At 44.4% G+C, this 19,772-nt stretch overlaps 1 protein-coding gene across 1 annotated transcript in view; it reads left to right on the top strand.

The window, feature by feature from the left end:
* MCF2 (MCF.2 cell line derived transforming sequence) overlaps nucleotides 1-19,772 on the top strand; it is an 88,485-nt gene that overhangs the window by 14,675 nt on the left and 54,038 nt on the right. The window contains exons 2-4 of the mRNA XM_065410524.1: nucleotides 3,074-3,142; nucleotides 3,901-4,015; nucleotides 8,715-8,805. Of these exons, the coding sequence (XP_065266596.1) occupies nucleotides 3,074-3,142; nucleotides 3,901-4,015; nucleotides 8,715-8,805 (275 nt within the window). The remainder of the gene's footprint in view (nucleotides 1-3,073; nucleotides 3,143-3,900; nucleotides 4,016-8,714; nucleotides 8,806-19,772) is intronic.

Below are 19,772 nucleotides of genomic sequence, written 5' to 3'. Positions count from 1 at the left end.
GAGATCATCTCCGTAGAGCACGCTTTGCGCCCAGGACATTATGTTGTGCTGTGAAGAGAAATATGAACTGGAAAAGGACCTAGAACTATGGAAGGCTGCATTAGAGGGAAATGGCTTATGAATCAGCTGACAAAAGGCTGAATACCCGCAATGCTTCATTGAGAGGGACAACGAGAAATCAGTAAAATAGGCTGGCATCGAGTTAAAGTCTATGCAACAATTTAAATACCTCAGTTCAGGATTGAGGCATGATGGGAATGTGGATGCGGACGTTAGGAGCCGCATGAAGAGCATTTGGTGTAAATGGAGGGAGCTGATGGGAATTCTCTTTGGTAAGAATATGCCAAGTAAACTAAGAGCAAAGTATATAAGATCATGACTAGGCCAGCCATAATGTATGGGTCAGAATGATCGCCAATGAGGAAGAGAGAACAACCGCTACTTCAGACTGCCAAACTGAGAATGCTAAAGTGGACGCTGGGTAAGACGAAAGCTACCCAATGAAATGGTACGAGCCATGATGCAGCTATCCCCTGTCACAGAAAAGCTAAGGGCATATCGACTGACATGGCTGGGTCATGTGAGACAAGATGTGGGGTGTGTTGGCCAGAGAGTACAAGAGCTAGTAGTCAAGGGACAAAGACCATGAGGAAGACCTAGAAAATGGTGGTTTGAAATGGTGAAGGATGACATGAAGAAGGTTGGCCTCAGGTTGGACGACACAGTTGGCAAGAACGCTTGGAGATGAAGAACAAGAGCTGCTGACCTTGATTGATGGGACAAAGTGAAGGCAAAGAAGAAGAAAGGCAATCTGGCACCACTGTCATTAAGTACATCAGGGTAGCTGAGAGGGCTGGTTGAGTTGAGCTAAAGGAAGTTGATTAACGACTCCTGGGGAAATTCTGCACCATTGCAGTGCAGCAGAAAAATGCTGACTCCCCCACCCCCACAGATTCCCTTTGCTTCCTTGCAGAAAATGGTTTCTGTGGGGTGGGGAAGCAAAGAGAAGCTACACCAGTGTTCACTCACCCCTCCCCAGCAGCTCAGATGTGTCTGTTCGGGCAGTCAGGGGAGAGGTAAATCAATGGGGGGAGAAGGGGATCTGGGCTGCCCTGGCTGCCCAGGGATGTTAGTCTTGGCTGGGCGGGGTGGTGGTGGGGGGAGGAGGAGGAGGAGGATGGAGATGGAGTTCCCCCTCCCCCTTCCCTTCCTGCACAGAGCAGCTGGGGCTGGGTCAGATCAATCCCCAGAAACTTCCTCTGGCTGCAGGAAGCTCTGCACTGCCGGAGGGGCTTGGTAAGGAGAGTTCTGAGTGTGGGGGGGATGAAGCTCAGCAGGGGGTTGGGTGTAGGGGGATCTGTATGCAAGGGGGTATGGTGGACGGGGGAGCAGCTCCCTGTAAGTAACCCGTCCCACACCCGCACACCTGGAACTCCCCCACCGAGCCCCCCACTAAGCCTCCCTAACCCCCACCCCACTGAGCCTCACCCCATGCATCAGGAGCCCCCCACCCCACTGAGCCCCAACCAGCTGCACCTTGACCCTCCCACCCCACTGAGCCCTAACCACCTTCACCTGGGCTCTCCTGCACCCAGAACCCTGCACCGAGCCCCTGTGCACCTAGATGCCTCCCCCGCACCCAGACTCTCCATCGAGCTGCCCACACCCAGATTGCGCCAGCCAGGACCCTGGTACTCTTGAGGGAATTCTGCACCAAAAAAATAAAAATTTTCAACTTTTGCATATTTTACTTGTCAAAATAACACAGAAACATAATTACAATATAATCACACCATTTTCAATTCTTTTGGTAAGTCATTTCAAAATACTTGTTAGCAAATAATTGAAAATGGTGTGATTGTATTGTGTTATTTTGACAAATAAAATATGCAGAATTTAAAAATATTGTGCGCAGAATTCCCTCAGAAGAAAAATTAACTCTGTAGAGTAAGCAACAGGAATAGGGCTAAATCTGGGTCTCATTGAAATAAGTAGTTTTACGACTGACATTTAAGTGAATGGGAGTGAAAATAGCAAGGTATGCAACTGAATGCTGGGGAAACACTCAAATAAAAAAACATAAGCAATGCTTGCGGCCAGAAAAGGGATTAGAGTAAGAAATGATCACAGTGGTCCAAGGAGGTAGTGGAATGCGACAAAATGTCAGGACTTCAGGCAGCCAAGAGAATAATCCCTGAAATCAGAGTTTTATCAGAGTTAAGGTTAACTGTCAAAGCGCGCAAAGACTTAATGGCATATAGGTGTGTTTAAAATTATCATATTTACACTATCAAGGACATACATTATATAGTAATATTTGTTTCCAGCACCTTCAATCAGTGTAAATTGAGTGTTTTTATTTTGAAGCTATCACAAATTATACATTGTGGGATAATATTCTAATGGACACAAACCCTTGTTCATTCTCTCTGTCTCTCTCACGCTCTCTGTTATAAAATTCTGCTGAGGTGCAGAAAGGGCCCCCACGGGGTCATGGTACACTACAGATGGCTTATAGCAGTTTTTTTTCTATTATTTAATTTTAGAAATCTAATCATTGTGCATCAGAACCCTAATCTTTCTAATGTGTTTTGTGCAAACAGCTTGGCTCACTGCAGAGTTTTATTTGCTTTGGGCGTACATTCATTTTTCCAGAATTAAGAAACATGATACTATAAAATGCCCTGTATGTTTCACAATCTACCATTCTCTGACACGGCTGCTGCCAACAGAAACATGCAACCCACTGTGCTGGGAAGTACCAGGGGATGCTGCAGATGAGGGAACTATAACTGTAGCTTATTTAAAAAACAAACAAAAAACCATTCCGAATGTCCCCTACGTCCTGCTGAATACAGGCATTAGCACACCCTGACATGTCATCTTTAACATAATTAATACACCTGATAGTTACTGCTGTATTGTGGCATTTGATCCGCTCGATGAGTTAAGCAATGTATATACCTAGGCATATTGCATTCTTAGGTATGACCTTTTAAATATTTAGTTTAGTGGAGTAGTGATAAGCCTCCACTAATGCATTTTGTTGTTTTGTTCTTGCTATTTTTGCTAGAAACCACAGTTCCCATTTGTGCAAAGGACATCAGTGACGATTTGAGGAAAAAGTTTGCGTTTCTTTCTGGTGAGTGTGGTAAACTTTCCCCATGTTCTCTGTGTAAAGTAATTTAATTCTCTGTGTGAACCTATGCACTGTTTGGCAAAATGATACTATACACAGGAGAATATTCATCAAGTCATCACCGGTGCCACTAGCAATGTTGTTAATAAAACATTGTGGCAGTTTGAAAGACCAACTTAGGTTTCTTTCTCAAGCCATGCTACAAAATATTCCACTTTTGAAACATTTAGAGTACTAACAAGTATGGTGCTTTGAAATAGAATATATTTCTATAGGCTTGTGGCCAGTTTACAAGTATTAACCCTTTTTTCCCCGACTTCTTTGCCGTCACATCCTAAGTATGCTGATATGGAGATTAAGTGATACATCTGGTTAACCCTCCCCTCCCCCAGCATCTAATACTTTTGATAGTTCTAACTCTTATGTGGGAAATGTGCATTTGAAACCCAAGGTAGAATTTGGCCCATAATACTGAAATGTTTTAGGGGCCAGTTCCCAGATCCTTTCCTCAGGAAGGATCAGATGAAAAACTAAGAAAGTTCCTGCCTGAAGAGAGGTACCACTGAAAATAGTACCCCTTATGTCCCATTTTCAAAAGTGATTTTAGGGTATGTCCACACAGGAATAAGAGACCTGGGGCTGGCCAGGGTCAGCTTACTTGGGCTTATGGGGCTGCATGTTTTGTTTTAAATTGGGGCTTTTACGGCTTGGCGTGGTTTCTGGACAAACTGTTCAGACAAGCACTGTTCTTTTACTTGTAGGTGGCCGAGGGAAAGACAACGGTTGGATCATCACGTTTCCTGAAAACTCCCATTTCCATGAAGCATCAGAGGAGGTTCTAACGAAAGTCTTAACATACTTAACTTCGGTCCCAAGGTATGGTGCTGCCTTCTGGCTTTCATGCTTCGTTGGCAGAGGCTCCCATCTGATCTGTAAAAAGCAACAGAGGGTCCTGTGGCACCTTTGAGACTAACAGAAGTATTGGAGCGTAAGCTTTCGTGGGTGAATGCCCACTTCACTTTCGTCTGATGAAGTGGGCATTCACCCACGAAAGCTTACGCTCCAATACTTCTGTTAGTCTCAAAGGTGCCACAGGACCCTCTGTTGCTTTTTACAGATTCAGACTAACACGGCTACCCCTCTGATACCCATCTGATCTGGTGTCGGACATGTGAGCTGTGGTACAATTGTCTCATTGTGAATGAAGCTAGTTAGAGAAGGAGGAAATTACCTGCAAAGCCTCATGACGTTGAGCCAGAGTGTTACATTGGTATTTCTTATACCAATAACTACATAATAAAAAGTCAATTTTTGTCCCTATTGGCTGCTGGTTTCATAAACCTACCCGATGACAATAATAATTAATGGAATCACTTGGCTTAACCTTAGATGGGTGTCAGCACTCAAAAACGATATGCCACCGGCAAATAATTTGGGATATATTTTGCACGTGCAAGTGGAGAGTATGTTAATTTGGAAAAAGAGAGCGAGACCTTGAGAAGTAAAATAACTAAAGGAACGAGAGCCATTTGGTTGAATACCTTCCCAGATCATTATGCTTGCTCTCCTGGTGCTGTACTACGTTTTCCAGTACTGTTTTTCTATAGCAACATTTACTCGCTGACAGTCTACCAGTCCCACAAGGTAGTTATGCTAGGATTAATGGATCTGAACAATTTCTTCTTCCTGAGCCTGGTGGGTTGAAGTTACCTGGAATGCTTAATCTCTTTTTAACTCTCTCACCTAGTTTGGCAAATTGCTTGCTACAGAGTGAGCAAGGTGAAGACAGCTAGGTGGCCATCAACCGCTGTCCTGGAAAAGTGCCATGTGTTTTCTCACAAATTCAAGGACAAAGAGTTGCTGGGTTCTTGTGCCCTATTTAATTCTTGAGTGACTTGCATTCTACATCTACCCTCATCACAGTTGTGCTGATAGAGCAAAACTCCCAGTGCAGCTAGGTTGTTGTTATAGTTGTGTGGGTCCCGGGATATTAGGTGGCACTCCCAGTGTGGTGCCAGCTGGCCACCAGTTCCTCCAAGAGAGGGCTTGTGTCAGCACAGCCTTTCTAGTAGAGTTGAGCATGTGCAAACAGACCTTGCAGTCTCTGGTTGTGAACCAGCCGCTGCAAGTTCATTGGAGGCTCCATTTCCGTCTCTAGTCATTTCTCTTCTGCTATTTCTCTTACTTGCCGCTTCTTCCTGCTTTACTTCCCCACCCGACTCCTCTTCTCCCCTCATTGCCTTTCCTTCATATCCTTTCACCTCCTGTTCCCTTTTCCTGTCTCTCTCTCTCTCTCTCTCTCTCTCTCTCTCTCTCTCTCTCTCTCAAACTTTGCTCAGATTTTTCTGTCTTCACTTCACACACTGCCAGGCAGCTTCATATCAGGCGATGGTTGAAACTTGGCATTCATGGAAACCATGTCACAGCAAGATGTTTTTTCTGGGTCTGTTGAAAGTAGCAGTAATGCTTCTCTGGTCGGTAGGGGGTGTGACATGTGACTATATGAGACCACTACTCAACCTTGATTTCCACAGAATTTTATACCGAATGCAACATCTGCTGTTCTATACTATTATTGCAAATACATACAATGTTATAAAATTACATTTAATATTATGTATTTTTGACCTATTCCATGTGAAGCCCTGTTGAGGGCTATAAGACTGATGATGATTCAAACATAAAGTTGGCACTTTATTTGCAGTGAGTCACACTACCTGCTTCTCTTCTCTTCCTACGGTTCTGAGATCCTCTTTTGATTTTTAACTTTAGTAATAGGATGCTTTGTATCCCGAGGGAATCTAAAATGTTGTGATTAGGGCTGTCAAGCGAATAAAAAAATTAATCGTGATTAATCGCACTGTTGAACCATAATAGAATACCATTTATTTAAATCTTTTTGGATGTTTTCTACATTTTCAAATATATTGATTTCAGTTACAACACAGAATACAAAGTGTACAGTGCTCACTTTATATTTATTTTTTATTACAAATATTTGCACTGAAAAAACCAGAAGAAATAGTATTTTCAATTCACCTAATATAAGTGCTGTAATGCAATCTCTTGATCATGAAAGTTGAACTCACAAATGTCGAATTATGTACAAAAAATAACTGCATTCAAAAATAAAACAATGTAAAACTTTGGCGCCTACAAGTCCACTCAGTCCTACTTCAGCCAGTCACTCAGACAAACAAGTTTGGTTACATTTGCAGGAGATAATGCTGCCCCCTTCTTGCTTACAATGTCACCTGACAATGAGAACAGGCGTTCGCATGGCACTGTTGTAAACAGCGTCACAAGATATTTACGTGCCAGATGCGCTAAAGATTCATATGTCCCTTCATGGTTTCACTACCATTCCAGAGGACATGCGTCCGTGCTGATGACGGGTTCTGCTCAATAACGATCCAAAGCAGAGCAGACCGATGCATGTTCATTTTCATTATCTGAGTCAGATGCCGCCAGCAGAAGGTTGATTTTCTTTTTTGGTGGTTTGGGTTCTGTAGTTTCCGCATCAGAGTGCTGCTCTTTTAAGACTTCTGAAAGCATGCTCCACACTTCATCCCTCTCAGATTTTGGACGGCACTTAAATTGTGTCGAGTGCTGTAGCTATTTTTAGAAATCTCACATTGGTAACTTCTTTGCATTTTGTCAAATCTGCAGTGACAGTGTTCGTAAATCAAACATGCTGGGTCATCATCCGAGACTGCTATCATATGAAATATATGGCAGAATTCGGGTAAAACAGAGCAGGGGACATACAATTCTCCCCCAAGGAGTTCAGTCACAAATTTAATTAACGCACTATTTTTTTAACGAACAACATCAGTATAGAAACATGTCCTCTGGAATGGTGGCTGAAGCATGAAGGGGCATACAAATGTTTAACATATCTGGCATGTAAATATCTTGCAATGCCCCCTACAAAAGTGCCATGTGAACACCTGTTCTCACTTTCAGGTGACATTGTAAACAAGAAGCGGGCAGCACCATCTCCTGTAAACAAATGTAAACAAACTTGTTTGTCTTAGCGATTGGCTGAACAAGAAGTAGGACTGAGGGGACTTGTAGGCTCTAAAGTTTTATATTGTTTTGTTTTTGAGTGCAGTTATGTAACACAAAAAATCTACATTTGTAAGTTACACTTTCATGATAGAGATTGCACTACAGTACTTGTATTGAGGTGAATTGAAAAATGCTATTTCTTTTGTTTATCATTTTTACAGTGCAAATATTTGTAATAAAAATAATATAAAGTGAGCACTTTGTATTCTGTGTAGTAATAAAAATCAATATATTTGAAAATGTAGAAAAACATCCAAAAATATTTAATACATTTCAGTTGGTATTCTATTGTTTAACGGTGCAATTAATTGCAATTAATTTTTTTAATTGCAGTTAATTTTTTTTGAGTATAAAGGTAACTAATATGACTCTGCTCTTTGCATACATGAAGGCTGCCCTCACTTAATAGCACTACATGAAGATGTGCTCCCAGGAAAGACTTATCTGGATACACTAGTAATAAGGGGAGGGAGGAACAGATATAAAACGATAACCTTGCCAAATATTGACTGTCATGTGGTAGTAATAAATAATTAGTCTTGGAATGAGTATACAGCTTCTTATGCCTTTGTTTCCCTAAATCGGGACTTTTTTTACATGTTGTTTGCATTAAGACCCTGTGTATTGCAAGCACACATGTGTTAGGGGCCTTGGTTACAAATGGGTTACCCTTTAACCTGAATATAAACATGATTGCAGCTTGTAATGTAGATTTAGCTTTAACCATGTGTTATAACAAGACCAGGTCTGTTAGTGTATGTCTACATAATTGTAGCACATACACAGGCATACCGATGTTAGCGTTAATCTAGCTAGCACAGGTAACAATAGCAGTGTAGACATGGTGGCTTTAGGGACCCCAAGTATGTTCTCTGGTTGCTAACCCATGCTGAAGTCCATGCCACCATATCTATGCTGCTATTGTTACCCATGCTAGCTAGATTAACGCTAATCCAGGTATCCCTACCCACTTTTCAAAACAGACGTACACTTAAAGAGTTGTAAGAGTTGTAAGAGTTGTTCCTTGATATGGTTGTACTTGTATCGTAGACAGGGACTCATCTGAACACATGTTATCCCCCAGTGTGTAGAACTAGAATACTGCTCAGTTATCTATTAGGGTTGGGATTTTCTAAGGAATTTAAGGGAGTTCTTAGGCTCCTTTGCAAATTCCAGCTCCAAAGTAATGTGGATTTGTAAGGAACTTTCCAAACTGCACACACAGCCCGCTCAAGTGCAAATAAAATTCCCATTGAACGGGAGCAACTTTGCATGTTTCTAATGTCAAGCTTGCTGTCAAATAATAGTGAGATAGGTTGCTGAGTTTATTTCTGGAACCAACTGTAGAAAATAGTTTCAAATGGAATTTTAATGTTTACGAAAGGTGCCAGAGGTATTGTGTTCTGGGTATTTATGAGAACTTTGTGTGTTTGTTTTTTACTGGGACTGAAATGGCTTGCTCTCAAAATGTTACCTAGCTACTTGGTATTTTCTTGTCTTGTAGTCAACATGAATCTGACACAAAATTTATCCTAATCCTGGATAGAAGATTGGATACATGGACGTCTGTCAAAATGACTCTCCAAAGGATAGCAGTAAGCCCTTCTTATTGTTAAATGTTTTGTTACGGTACTGAGTCATCATGTACATTGTTTCAGATTTTGAAAACATCTGTATCCCAGACCTGTTGAACTAGTCTCTCTTTCAAGGCATTTCTATGACCCTTTTCACCATAGTAAATGCAGGTATTGTGATGTACCTAATTTGTATGCATTTTTTAGCTGTTTGGACATCCAACTGATCATTTGCCTGTGCTCATGCAAATTAGTCACACAGCTGTGTACACATTTTTGTGCCCTGCTCTGGGCATTTGATGTTTAGACAATCCATCTCAGCATATATTCTACGTGTAGGTTCTGATTTTTAGTAGCAGATGATTATTTTACCCTTAATTGGGCAAAGTTTTATTTACTGCAAAATATCCTTCAAAATAGTCCCCCCACCATAATTTTTATATATAAAAAATCAGGGGAAAACTACTTTGAAGTTTACATGTGGTCGTTCCTGGGGCCGGTTTTGTTCAATATCTTCGTTAATGATCTGGAGGATGGCGTGGACTGCACCCTCAGCAAGTTTGCAGATGACACTAAACTGGGAGGAGTGGTAGATACGCTGGAGGGTAGGGATAGGATACAGAGGGACCTAGACAAATTAGAGGATTGGGCCAAAAGAAATCTGATGAGGTTCAACAAGGACAAGTGCAGAGTCCTGCACTTAGGACAGAAGAATCCCATGCACAGCTACAGACTACGGACGAAATGGGTAGGGCTGCAGTTCTGCAGAAAAGGACCTAAGGGTTACAGTGGACGAGAAGCTGGATATGAGTCAGCAGTGTGCCCTTGTTGCCAAGAAGGCTAATGGCATTCTGTGCTGTATAAGTAGGGGCATTGCCAGCAGATCGAGGGACATGATCGTTCCCCTCTATTCGGCATTGGTGAGGCCTCATCTGGAGTACTGTGTCCAGTTCTGGGCCCCACACTACAAGAAGGATGTGGAAAAATTGGAAAGAGTCCAGCGGAGGGCAACAAGAATGATTAGGGGGCTGGAGCACATGACTTATGAGGAGAGGCTAAGGGAACTGGGATTGTTTAGTCTGCAGAAGAGAAGAATGAGGGGGGATTTGATAGCTGGTTTCAACTACCTGAAGGGGGGTTCCAAAGAGGATGGATCTAGACTGTTCTCAGTGGTAGCAGATGACAGAAAAAGGAGTAATGGTCTCGAGTTGCAGTGGGGAAGGTTTAGGTTGGATATTAGGAAAAACCTTTTCACTAGAAGGGTGGTGAAGCACTGGAATGGGTTACCTAGGGAGGTGTTGGAATCTCCTTCCTTAGAGGTTTTTAAGGTCAGGCTTGACAAAGCCCTGGCTGGGATGATTTAGTTGGGAATTGGTCCTGCTTTGAGCAGGGGGTTGTACTAGATGACCTCCTGAGGTCCCTTCCAACCCTGATATTCTATGATTCTATGATATGTGCGTGCCCATATATGAAATAGGGTTAACTGTAGACTGTATCCAAAATGGTACAGGGATTGGGACCCAGACTTCAGAGCAGACACAGCTCTTAGCCCTGCATGGATCAGCCTCAGAAACAACTACTGAGCATGCCTAGTAACTGCCACACTCTGTTCTGAATGTTTTTTGGTTCTTCTAGCTGACTTGCCCTGCCCTGCTCTCTGTGAGTGTGGGGAGATGTTATATCCAGCTAAGATCCATGCCTCCTTCCTGCTGCTTCACTCCTTCTCCTCTGGAGAAACATAGTCAAATGCTGCCATATAAAGCATGTGGGTACAGATATATGTATATAAAATGTGTCTCTCTTAATTAACTAGAGCAGATGTACCATCAGATGCGGAACAAATCTCACAAGTAACACTTCCCTCCCCTCCCCCCGCTAGTCAACAGTACATGGTCTTTTGCAAAAAATTAAAATGTAGTCTAAAAGTGCTACACTGGTGTATATAAAAAATCACTTTTATAATGAATGGAGGCTGTACTAAAAAGCAGGCTGTGAAAGGCCAGTTCTAAACTGACCTTGCTACAGTGGAAGGTGAAAAGAAATCTTCTGAAAAGGTCACAATCATCACCGTCACCTCCTCCCGTAATACAGGGCAAGTCTACACCATTTCACTACATCCGCGTAGCTGCACCACTTCTGGTGAGGATGCGCCATGTCCACGGGAGAGCGCTCTCCTGTCGGCACAATTACTCCGCCTTGGTGAGAAGCAGAAGCTCAGTCAGTGGAAGTGTGTCTCTGGCCAACAAAGTGCTGATGTGGACAGCGCAAAACTTGCATTTCTGGATGGGGGGCTTTTCACACCCCTGAGCGACGGGGGGGGGGGGGGAGGGCTTTTTCACACCCCTGAGTGACATAAGTTATATCGACTTAGGTGGTGGTGTACACCTGCCTGCAAAGAGACACTTCAGATGCTGAGTTGGATATGCAAACTCAGCTGATAGGAATGAGGCAAAGAGAGTTTATTGAGAGGAGTGTATAACTTAGACCACTTTGTACTGAAATCTCGTTGGCCTAGCTGATGCCCGGTCAGGTCAGATCTTAAGTATTAACAAGTGTTCAACCATTAACTATTGCTGAACATGGCATTAAGGACATTTTTGCTGATAGGCGTCTAGTGGCAGTAATGGTATTTATTGATAGTTAAAATAAGTCATGACTGTCAGAGCCTGGTCCTATTGCCTTTACATGGGCAATGCTTGCATTGATCCCAATGGGAGCTTTTTCTGGTTCAGGACTGGCCCTTGAATGGCATTTTCCATTCAAATAGCTTGAAACCATTTTTTTAGAATGAGAGCTCTACTTGCCTGTCCTGATGTAGCTTTCACAAAAGTGCCTGCCCTTTACATTTCATTTTAAATGATACATGAGCATGTGATCTCATAAGATATGTGCTGTGCATTTCCTTCTGCATCCATAGACAGAGGTGACTCTCTCACTGTGTATCTGAGCACTTAAGGCAGTGCTGTGTGCAAACAATCCAGAGACACCCAATGCAACTAAGAATGAAAGACAGAAAAATCTGTGTACACAAAGTTGTAAGACTTGAGTTCTGCCTGTGAAAAGACAGTAGTAGGATCAGACCTTAAGATGCCATGTAACTGGGCAAGGGAACTAACTAGTTTTAAGATGGAGCTTGATAAGTTTATGAATGTGATTATGTGACGGGGTTGCTTGTGATAGCAGGGGACTGATCTCAATGACCCTGGAGGTCCATTCCAGCCTTATGGTCTATGTTCCCATGTAATACCTTATTACCCTTTGCTTTGTGTGTGGGGTGGGGGTGGGGGAAGAAGAGGCAAGACGAGGCAAGACAAGGAAGAATAGAGACTTGATTACTTTTCCAATGATCAGTCATAATATTGGACTTGACCAAAGTTTGGAGTCAGACATTTCTGTTCTCTGATATGATGGAGTAAAATAACTACCACATAAGTTGAATTCAAAATGCACAGGGCCTGATTTTTCTGAAGTGTGCATGTGCAAAAATCTGGCTGCAATGGCAGATCTGACCAGGTATAGAGAGACAAGGCGGGTGACATAATATCTTTTATTGGGCTAACTTCTGTTGGCGCGGGAGGCAAGCTTTCGAGTTTACATCGAGTTTTTCTTCAGGTATGTGCCTAACTGCAGACATGGGGTATGCAGCGCTGTTGAAGCCATGTTGGTCCCAAGGTATTAGAGAGACAAGGTGGGTGAGGCAATATCTTTTCTTGGACCAATTTCTGTGGGTGAGAGAGACAAGCTTCCCAGCCTATTAGGCAGAGCTCTGTGACCTAAAGAAGAATTCTGTGTATGCTCAAGTGCTTGTGCCTCACCAACACAAGTTGGCCCAATAAAAGATATCTCCTCTCCTCCCCCCCCCCCCCCCCCCCATTTGCAGATGTAAGTATCCGCCTGGTCACAGTATGCATGTGCAATGTATGTGCATATTTGTACCATCCCGTTTAGAAAGTCAGGCCCTCCCTGTTCATCCCAGGCTTTAGGATTGGACAGGCTTCTCTTCTCTAGCTTTTTCTGTTGCATAATTGGGCATATCCTTTAAAAAATACATATTGCAGGCCCCACTAATTCAAGAAATACGGTATGTCCTCAGGTACAGGGATGGAGTTTTGCTTTCTTAAGGGTTCCCAACAGAGCGCCCAAATAAATGAACTATCCCTAACTCGAGGAAGATTATTGGCATTCCACCTTAAAAAGAAAAAGGGAGCCCTTCACGGAGGGAGAAGGCACGAGTCAATCGCCGGCCCCGCACGCCTGGTGCATGCCTGGTCCGCTCCAGCAGCCTACGCCGGATGATCCCCCTGGGTTGAACGGGGATGAGGCGTGGGGGACCCTAGGGAATCAGTGCGGGGCGCTGGGGCCGGAGGCTGCTTGCAGGGCTGCGATGGGAGCCGCTGCAGCCGCTTTGCGGGAAGCCGGCTGGCGACTGGGATTTTCCAGCCCCTCCTGAGAAGCGGCTCCCCCCAGGCCGGGCTGCCAGGCGGGGAAGAAAGGCGATTGCCGGGGGGGAGCGGAGATGGCCGAGGCGGACCCCGCCGGAGGCATGCCGAGGCTCCGGAGGAATGCGGTAAGGGCGCCCCGCCTGCAGCCCTGCAAACTGCACAGTCCAAGTTTAAGTGCTGCAGCGCGGGGGGACCAGGGGAGAGCCCTGCGTTTGCATGTGCTGCATGCGACCAACCGTCTGCCTCTTGCACGGACAGCCCGAGAGCGGTCGGCAAAGGGAAATGCTGTCCGGGGATGATTTCAACCCAGCATCCCAGGGAGTATTTTTAGTAACGTCTCCTTTCGAGGGAGGCATCGGATACTCCGGAAATCTCTCCGCAGCATTGTCCTCAGTGCTTAGGTGACATTAAAACAAAATAGCTAGCCAAAGGTTTTATGGGCTGCTTTCACCATAAACCCAACGCATTCCGGGGAAAAGGCCTTAAAGAGAGGGTGCTCTCCTGCGGTTGTAGCAGCAGCTGGGCAAATCTCTTTTGCGGTTAACTGTGCAGCCGGCTCAAAAGAGTCCAATAAAGCCATCAGGACAGGTTGTAGCTTTGTTAGCTTCAGCAGAAGTAGAAGCCAGCTAAAACAGTCCCAGCGTTTTGTTGCCTGACTTTGCTCTCCAAGGAGAGAAGAAAGTCACTAACTTTGCAATCTGTGTATTGATCAGTTTCCTGTGTCCAGGATCAAACTTAACTGGTGGATTTTCCTTTCCTCTTGGCCTGTTCTTCTTTCCCTGGGTGCAGGGAAGTCCCAGGGGAGGGTTGTCTATTCAGGGGGAGATTATACTTTTAAATGTAATTCCTAGAAAAGATGGTAAATGCTTTTAGTGCAGAAAATTAAGTAAATAATGACCATGTTCCTTCCAACCTATGTGACATCCTAATTTAGTCACAAAACAGTATCAGAGGGGTAGCCGTGTTAGTCTGAATCTGTAAAAAGCAACAGAGGGTCCTGTGGCACCTTTAAGACTAACAGAAGTATTGGGAGCATAAGCTTTCGTGGGTAAGAACCTCACTTCTTCAGATGCAAGTAATGGAAATCTCCAGAGGCAGGTATAAATCAGTGTGGAGATAACGAGGTTAGTTCAATCAGGGAGGGTGAGGTGCTCTGCTAGCAGTAGAGGTGTGAACACCAAGGGAGGAGAAACTGCTTCTGTAGTTGGATAGCCATTCACAGTCTTTGTTTAATCCTGATCTGATGGTGTCAAATTTGCAAATGAACTGGAGCTCAGCAGTTTCTCTTTGGAGTCTGGTCCTGAAGTTTTTTTGCTGTAAGATGGCTACCTTAACATCTGCTATTGTGTGGCCAGGGAGGTTAAAGTGTTCTCCTACAGGTTTTTGTATATTGCCATTCCTGATATCTGACTTGTGTCCATTTATCCTCTTGCGTAGTGACTGTCCAGTTTGGCCAATGTACATAGCAGAGGGGCATTGCTGGCACATGATGGCATATATAACATTGGTGGACGTGCAGGTGAATGAGCCGGTGATGTTGTAGCTGATCTGGTTAGGTCCTGTGATAGTGCTGCTGGTGTAGATATGTGGGCAGAGTTGGCATCGAGGTTTGTTGCATGGGTTGGTTCCTGAGTTAGAGTTGTTATGGTGCGGTGCGTGGTTGCTGGTGAGAATATGCTTAAGGTTGGCAGGTTGTCTGTGGGCGAGGACAGGCCTGCCTCCCAAGGTCTGTGAAAGTGAGGGGTCATTGTCCAGGATGGGTTGTAGATCACTGATGATGCGTTGGAGAGGTTTAAGCTGAGGGCTGTAGGTGATGGCCAGTGGAGTTCTGTTGGTTTCTTTTTTGGGCCTGTCTTGTAGCAGGAGGCTTCTGGGTACACGTCTGGCTCTGTTGATTTGTTCCTTTATTTCCTTGTGTGGGTATCGTAGTTTTGAGAATGCTTGGTGAAGATCTTGTAGGTGTTGGTCTCTGTCTGAGGGGTTGGAGCAGATGCGGTTGTACCTCAGTGCTTGGCTGTAAACGATGGATCGTGTGGTGTGTCCGGGGTGGAAGCTGGAGGCATGAAGGTAGGCATAGCGGTCGGTGGGTTTTCGGTATAGGGTGGTGTTAACGTGGCCATTGCTTATTTGTACTGTGGTGTCCAGGAAGTGGACCTCCCGTGTAGATTGGTCCAGGCTGAGTTTGATGGTGGGGTGGAAGCTGTTGAAATCATGGTGGAATTCTTCCAGGGTCTCCTTCCCATGGGTCCAGATGATGAAGATGTCATCAATGTAGCGTAGGTAGAGAAGGGGCGTGAGTGGACGAGAGCTGAGGAAGCGTTGTTCCAGGTCAGCCATAAAGATGTTGGCATATTGTGGGGCCATGCGGGTGCCCATAGCGGTGCCACTGGTCTGGAGGTATATATTGTCACCAAATTTGAAATAATTGTGCGTGAGGATAAAGTCACAGAGCTCGGCAATAAGTTGTGCTGTGTCATCATCAGGGATACTGTTCCTGACAGCTTGTATTCCATCTGTGTGTGGGATGTTTGTGTAGAGAGCCTCTACATCCATGGTGGCTAGGATGGTGTTTTCTGGGAGGTCACCAATGCATTGTAGTTTTCTCAGGAAATCTGTGGTGTCATGGAGATAGCTGGGAGTGCTGGTGGCGTAGGGTCTGAGTAGGGAGTCCACATATCCAGACAGTCCTTCAGTGAGAGTGCCAATGCCCGAGATGATGGGGCGTCCAGGATTTCCAGGTTTGTGGATCTTGGGTAGTAGATAGAATAACCCCGGTCGGGGCTCTAAGGGTATGTTGATTTGTTCCTGTGTTAGTGTAGGGAGTGTCCTGAGTAGATGGTGCAGTTTCTTAGTGTATTCCTCAGTGGGATCTGAGGAAAGTGGCCTGTAGAATTTGGTATTGGAGAGTTGTCTGGCGGCCTCCTTCTGGTAGTCAGACCTGTTCATGATGACAACAGCACCTCCTTTATCAGCCTCTTTGATGATAATGTCAGGGTGGTTTCTGAGGCTGTGGATGGCATTGCGTTCTGCACGACTTAGGTTATGAGGCAAGCGATGTTGTTTTTCCACAATTTCTGCCTGTGCACGTCGGCGGAAGCATTCTATGTATAGGTCCAGACTGTCATTTCGACCCTCAGGAGGAGTCCATGTGGAGTTCTTCTTCCTGTGTTGTTGGTGGGAGGGTATCTGTGTATCAGTGCGCTGTTCAGTGTTATCTTGAAAGTATTCTCTGAGTCGGAGGCGGCGAAAGTAGGCTTCCAGATCACCGCAGAACTGTATCATGTTCGTGGGGGTGCTGGGGCAAAAAGAGAGTCCCCGAGATAGGACAGACTCCTCTGCTGGGTTGAGTGTGTAGCTGGATAAATTGACGATATTGCTGGGTGAGTTAGGGGTACCCCTGTTGTGGCCCCATGTGCCAGGTAGGATTTTAGACAGCTTACGGTCCTTTTTCCTTTGTAGAGAGGTGAAGTGTGTAATGTAGATCTCCTGTCTTATTTTAGTAAAGTCCATTTGTGTGGAGGGTTGGTTATTTATGAAAGTCTCCAGGTTGGAGAGCTCTTTCTTGATGTTTATCTGTTTGCTGTATAGGATGCTGATCAGGTGGTTCCTCAGTTTCTTTGATAGTGTATGGCATAATCTCTCACTGTGGTCTGTGCAGTATGTAGATAGCAATGGATTTTTCACCTTCAGTCCATTTGGTATGAAATGGACTGAAGGTGTGTATTAAATACACACCTTCACACACACTTTCACACACAAAACAGTGTGTATTTAAGACAATAGGATGCTTCACTTGCTAAAAGTGGATTGCCCCTTACGGGCATAATTTTTTATGTCCTTGGAACTTTAGGATCATTTTTTTAAAAAACACGAATTATTGTGCTACTAAATTAGGAAGACTATTAAAATATTAGCAGCTGGTTGATTTTTTTTTAATTGTACAGATTACTTCAAATTCTTTTCTAACTCTCACATTATAGAGAATACTAGAAGCTGAAGAAGGGGAAGTTGAGTATCAAGGGTTCATGAGTCTTTTTACCAGGTTTTATCAAGTGACAATGATTCTCTTTAGTATAATAAATAGTAGGACTGGAAGTTCAGCTGGGTTAAGTTACTTCCTCTTTTAACTTTTTGGAACATAGGGTGTGAAAGTTCCCCACGTGTTCTTTCTCTGTCATATTGTAGCATGACACATTTTCTTGCCTTGGCTAATACTAGAGTTAAGCGCAAAGGTGCTGGCTAACCTCAGTTAAGGTGTAGAGTAGTGCGATGATTGTAAAGGGCCGGGATTTGTTTTTAGTCCCTTCATAAATGTTAACTTCGAATAATTGTTAAACCAGCTGCTTTTTTTTATTTTTATTTATTTTTATCTATCATCTTTGCCCTTAAGTTCATACTACACAGAGGACACCTTTCTGCTGGTAGCAGACTTAAAGCAAGGGTTTTTTCCATATGTAGTCCATACTAGATATTGATCTGCAAAAGGTACATTTCTTTGTCAAGTACGTATCACCTTTTTGCTCCTCATTAAGTGGTGACCTTGATTGTACATTGATAAAATCACCTTTCATGCAGGAAAATCTTAAAATGCTTTCTAAACACTAGGAATCATGTTTCCTGTTCTGGAAATGCAGCTACCTCTGGGGTGAAGCGTGACACGTGTTTAATAGCAAACAGATCCTCTTACATAAATTTAGGATACAACATTAAAAATACCATATCAGACTGGAATTTGCCTGTATCCCAGATGTGACAGACTGGGATAAATCTGTGCCAGATTATGAACTCTCTCTTGTAGTACGTGTGAAAATGATGGGAACTATGATGGCATACCCCCAGACATGCCCAAAGGCAATCTATTGTACTTCATCCCAATGAATTGCCATGCTTGGGGAAGATGTTTGACACCTTGTTGAAGGACTAACACTAAGGCTTATGTCTACACAAGCACTTTTGTCGGTAAAACTTCGCAAAAGTTTCACCGACAAAAGCGCCGGTGTGGACAACGCTATGTCAGTGGGAGATGCTCTTCTGCCGACATAGCTATTGCTGCTTGTTAGAGGTGATTTAATTATGCCTGCAGGAGAGCTCTCTCCTGCCAGCAAAGAGCAGCTACATGGGCAACCTTACTGCGGCACAGCTGTGCCTCTGTAAAGTCCGTAGTGTAGACGTGGCCTAAGAGCCATCACAGAGAAATTTGGGGCCCTGGTAGCTGATTGCGTCTCATTTACAGGCCTAGCCCCGCGGGGAACAGTGGCTTTTCTACACAGCACCCTGTACAGGGGAAGGAGTGGGCGGTGGGAGGGGGAGCGTAATTGATGGATCTGTAGTTTCACTCTCTGAGCAAAAAGCTCAGAGACAGGGTTCCTGTTTAAGAGAAGGAGTCTTTTCTGTCCAAGGGGCGAGGGCACTGATCATTGTCACACGTAAGAAAGAGTTGCAGGAGGAATTCTTCCCAGCCTGAAATGTTGACAAACCTCAGCCTCGCAGGGAGGGTGCATTTCAGGACTTTGGTTGTTTTCAGAGATCTGTAACGTTTTGTGCTTTGAGTAAACTCATCCTGGTTAAGAAATTCCTTTGTCAAGCCAGTGTTTCTTGCTATCCTGATATCTTGTCCCTAAAGGGTTTAAATTAGACATCCAGAGAGCCTCTAGTTGGAGCGCTGGATGAGCACATGTAAGAGACTGGGGGCTTTTGATTTTGGGGCCTAAGGCAGCAGCACCCTATGTCCCAAGGAAGGGCATCAGACAAGAGGTCTGAGCCAAGGAGAGTGCCCTGTAGACCTACAACTTAGATTTTACCCAGATGGCCTGGGAGCACACGGGAGCCAGGAGTGGGTCCACTCTCAACAGACTGTTGACTGCAGAGAGGCACTGGGCCAGAGTTTAACACAACAGCTGCATGAAAGCTTCCCAGTTTGTTCAAAGGTCAAGCTGTGAGGTCTGCCAGAACGACCACGTTTGGAAGTGGCAGTGGGCCTGGTCACATGCTTGTTCATGTCAGTTTGGGCCATTGACTTGATTGGGTGCAGGAGTTGGGAGGAATATAGGCTGTTCCTGTCCAGTCTCAGCTTGCTGTGGCCCCTTGATGGAGCCCTGCAACCTCCTTGGTGGCTGCTGCTGCCCTGACTGGTTTTCAGAGGAACGTCTGCTGTTGAAATTGCTATGCTGTGAGGTGAGACCAATAAACCAAGAGTAAAGTGGTTTTAAGGCTGAGGGTAAACTAGGGAATTTCATGTGATAGGAATGCAGTTCCTGGGCAGCATACATGCTCTGCCAGTAGTATATAGGCACAGAGACCTCATTGGGGGACGCCCAATGATTTCCCTGAGCCTCCTGAGTTCATGGGGGCAGGCCAATCTAATGACCAGGAGAGATGCCATGTGACCAACCATGTGGCTTGCAACAAATGTCCAACCACCTCAGAATCTATCTATTATCAGGGAGAACCAGACAGCACAACCTTCTTGAAACAAACCCCCCTGTGTGTTAGCAGAGGAAGCTCTGACTTGGGAGAAGAAAAAATGGCAAAAAAACCCCACCTTAA

This window comes from Emys orbicularis, chromosome 9 (assembly GCF_028017835.1).
Source record: "Emys orbicularis isolate rEmyOrb1 chromosome 9, rEmyOrb1.hap1, whole genome shotgun sequence".
Lineage (NCBI taxonomy): Eukaryota > Metazoa > Chordata > Testudines > Emydidae > Emys > Emys orbicularis.
This window is presented reverse-complemented; position numbering and strand designations above follow the sequence as displayed.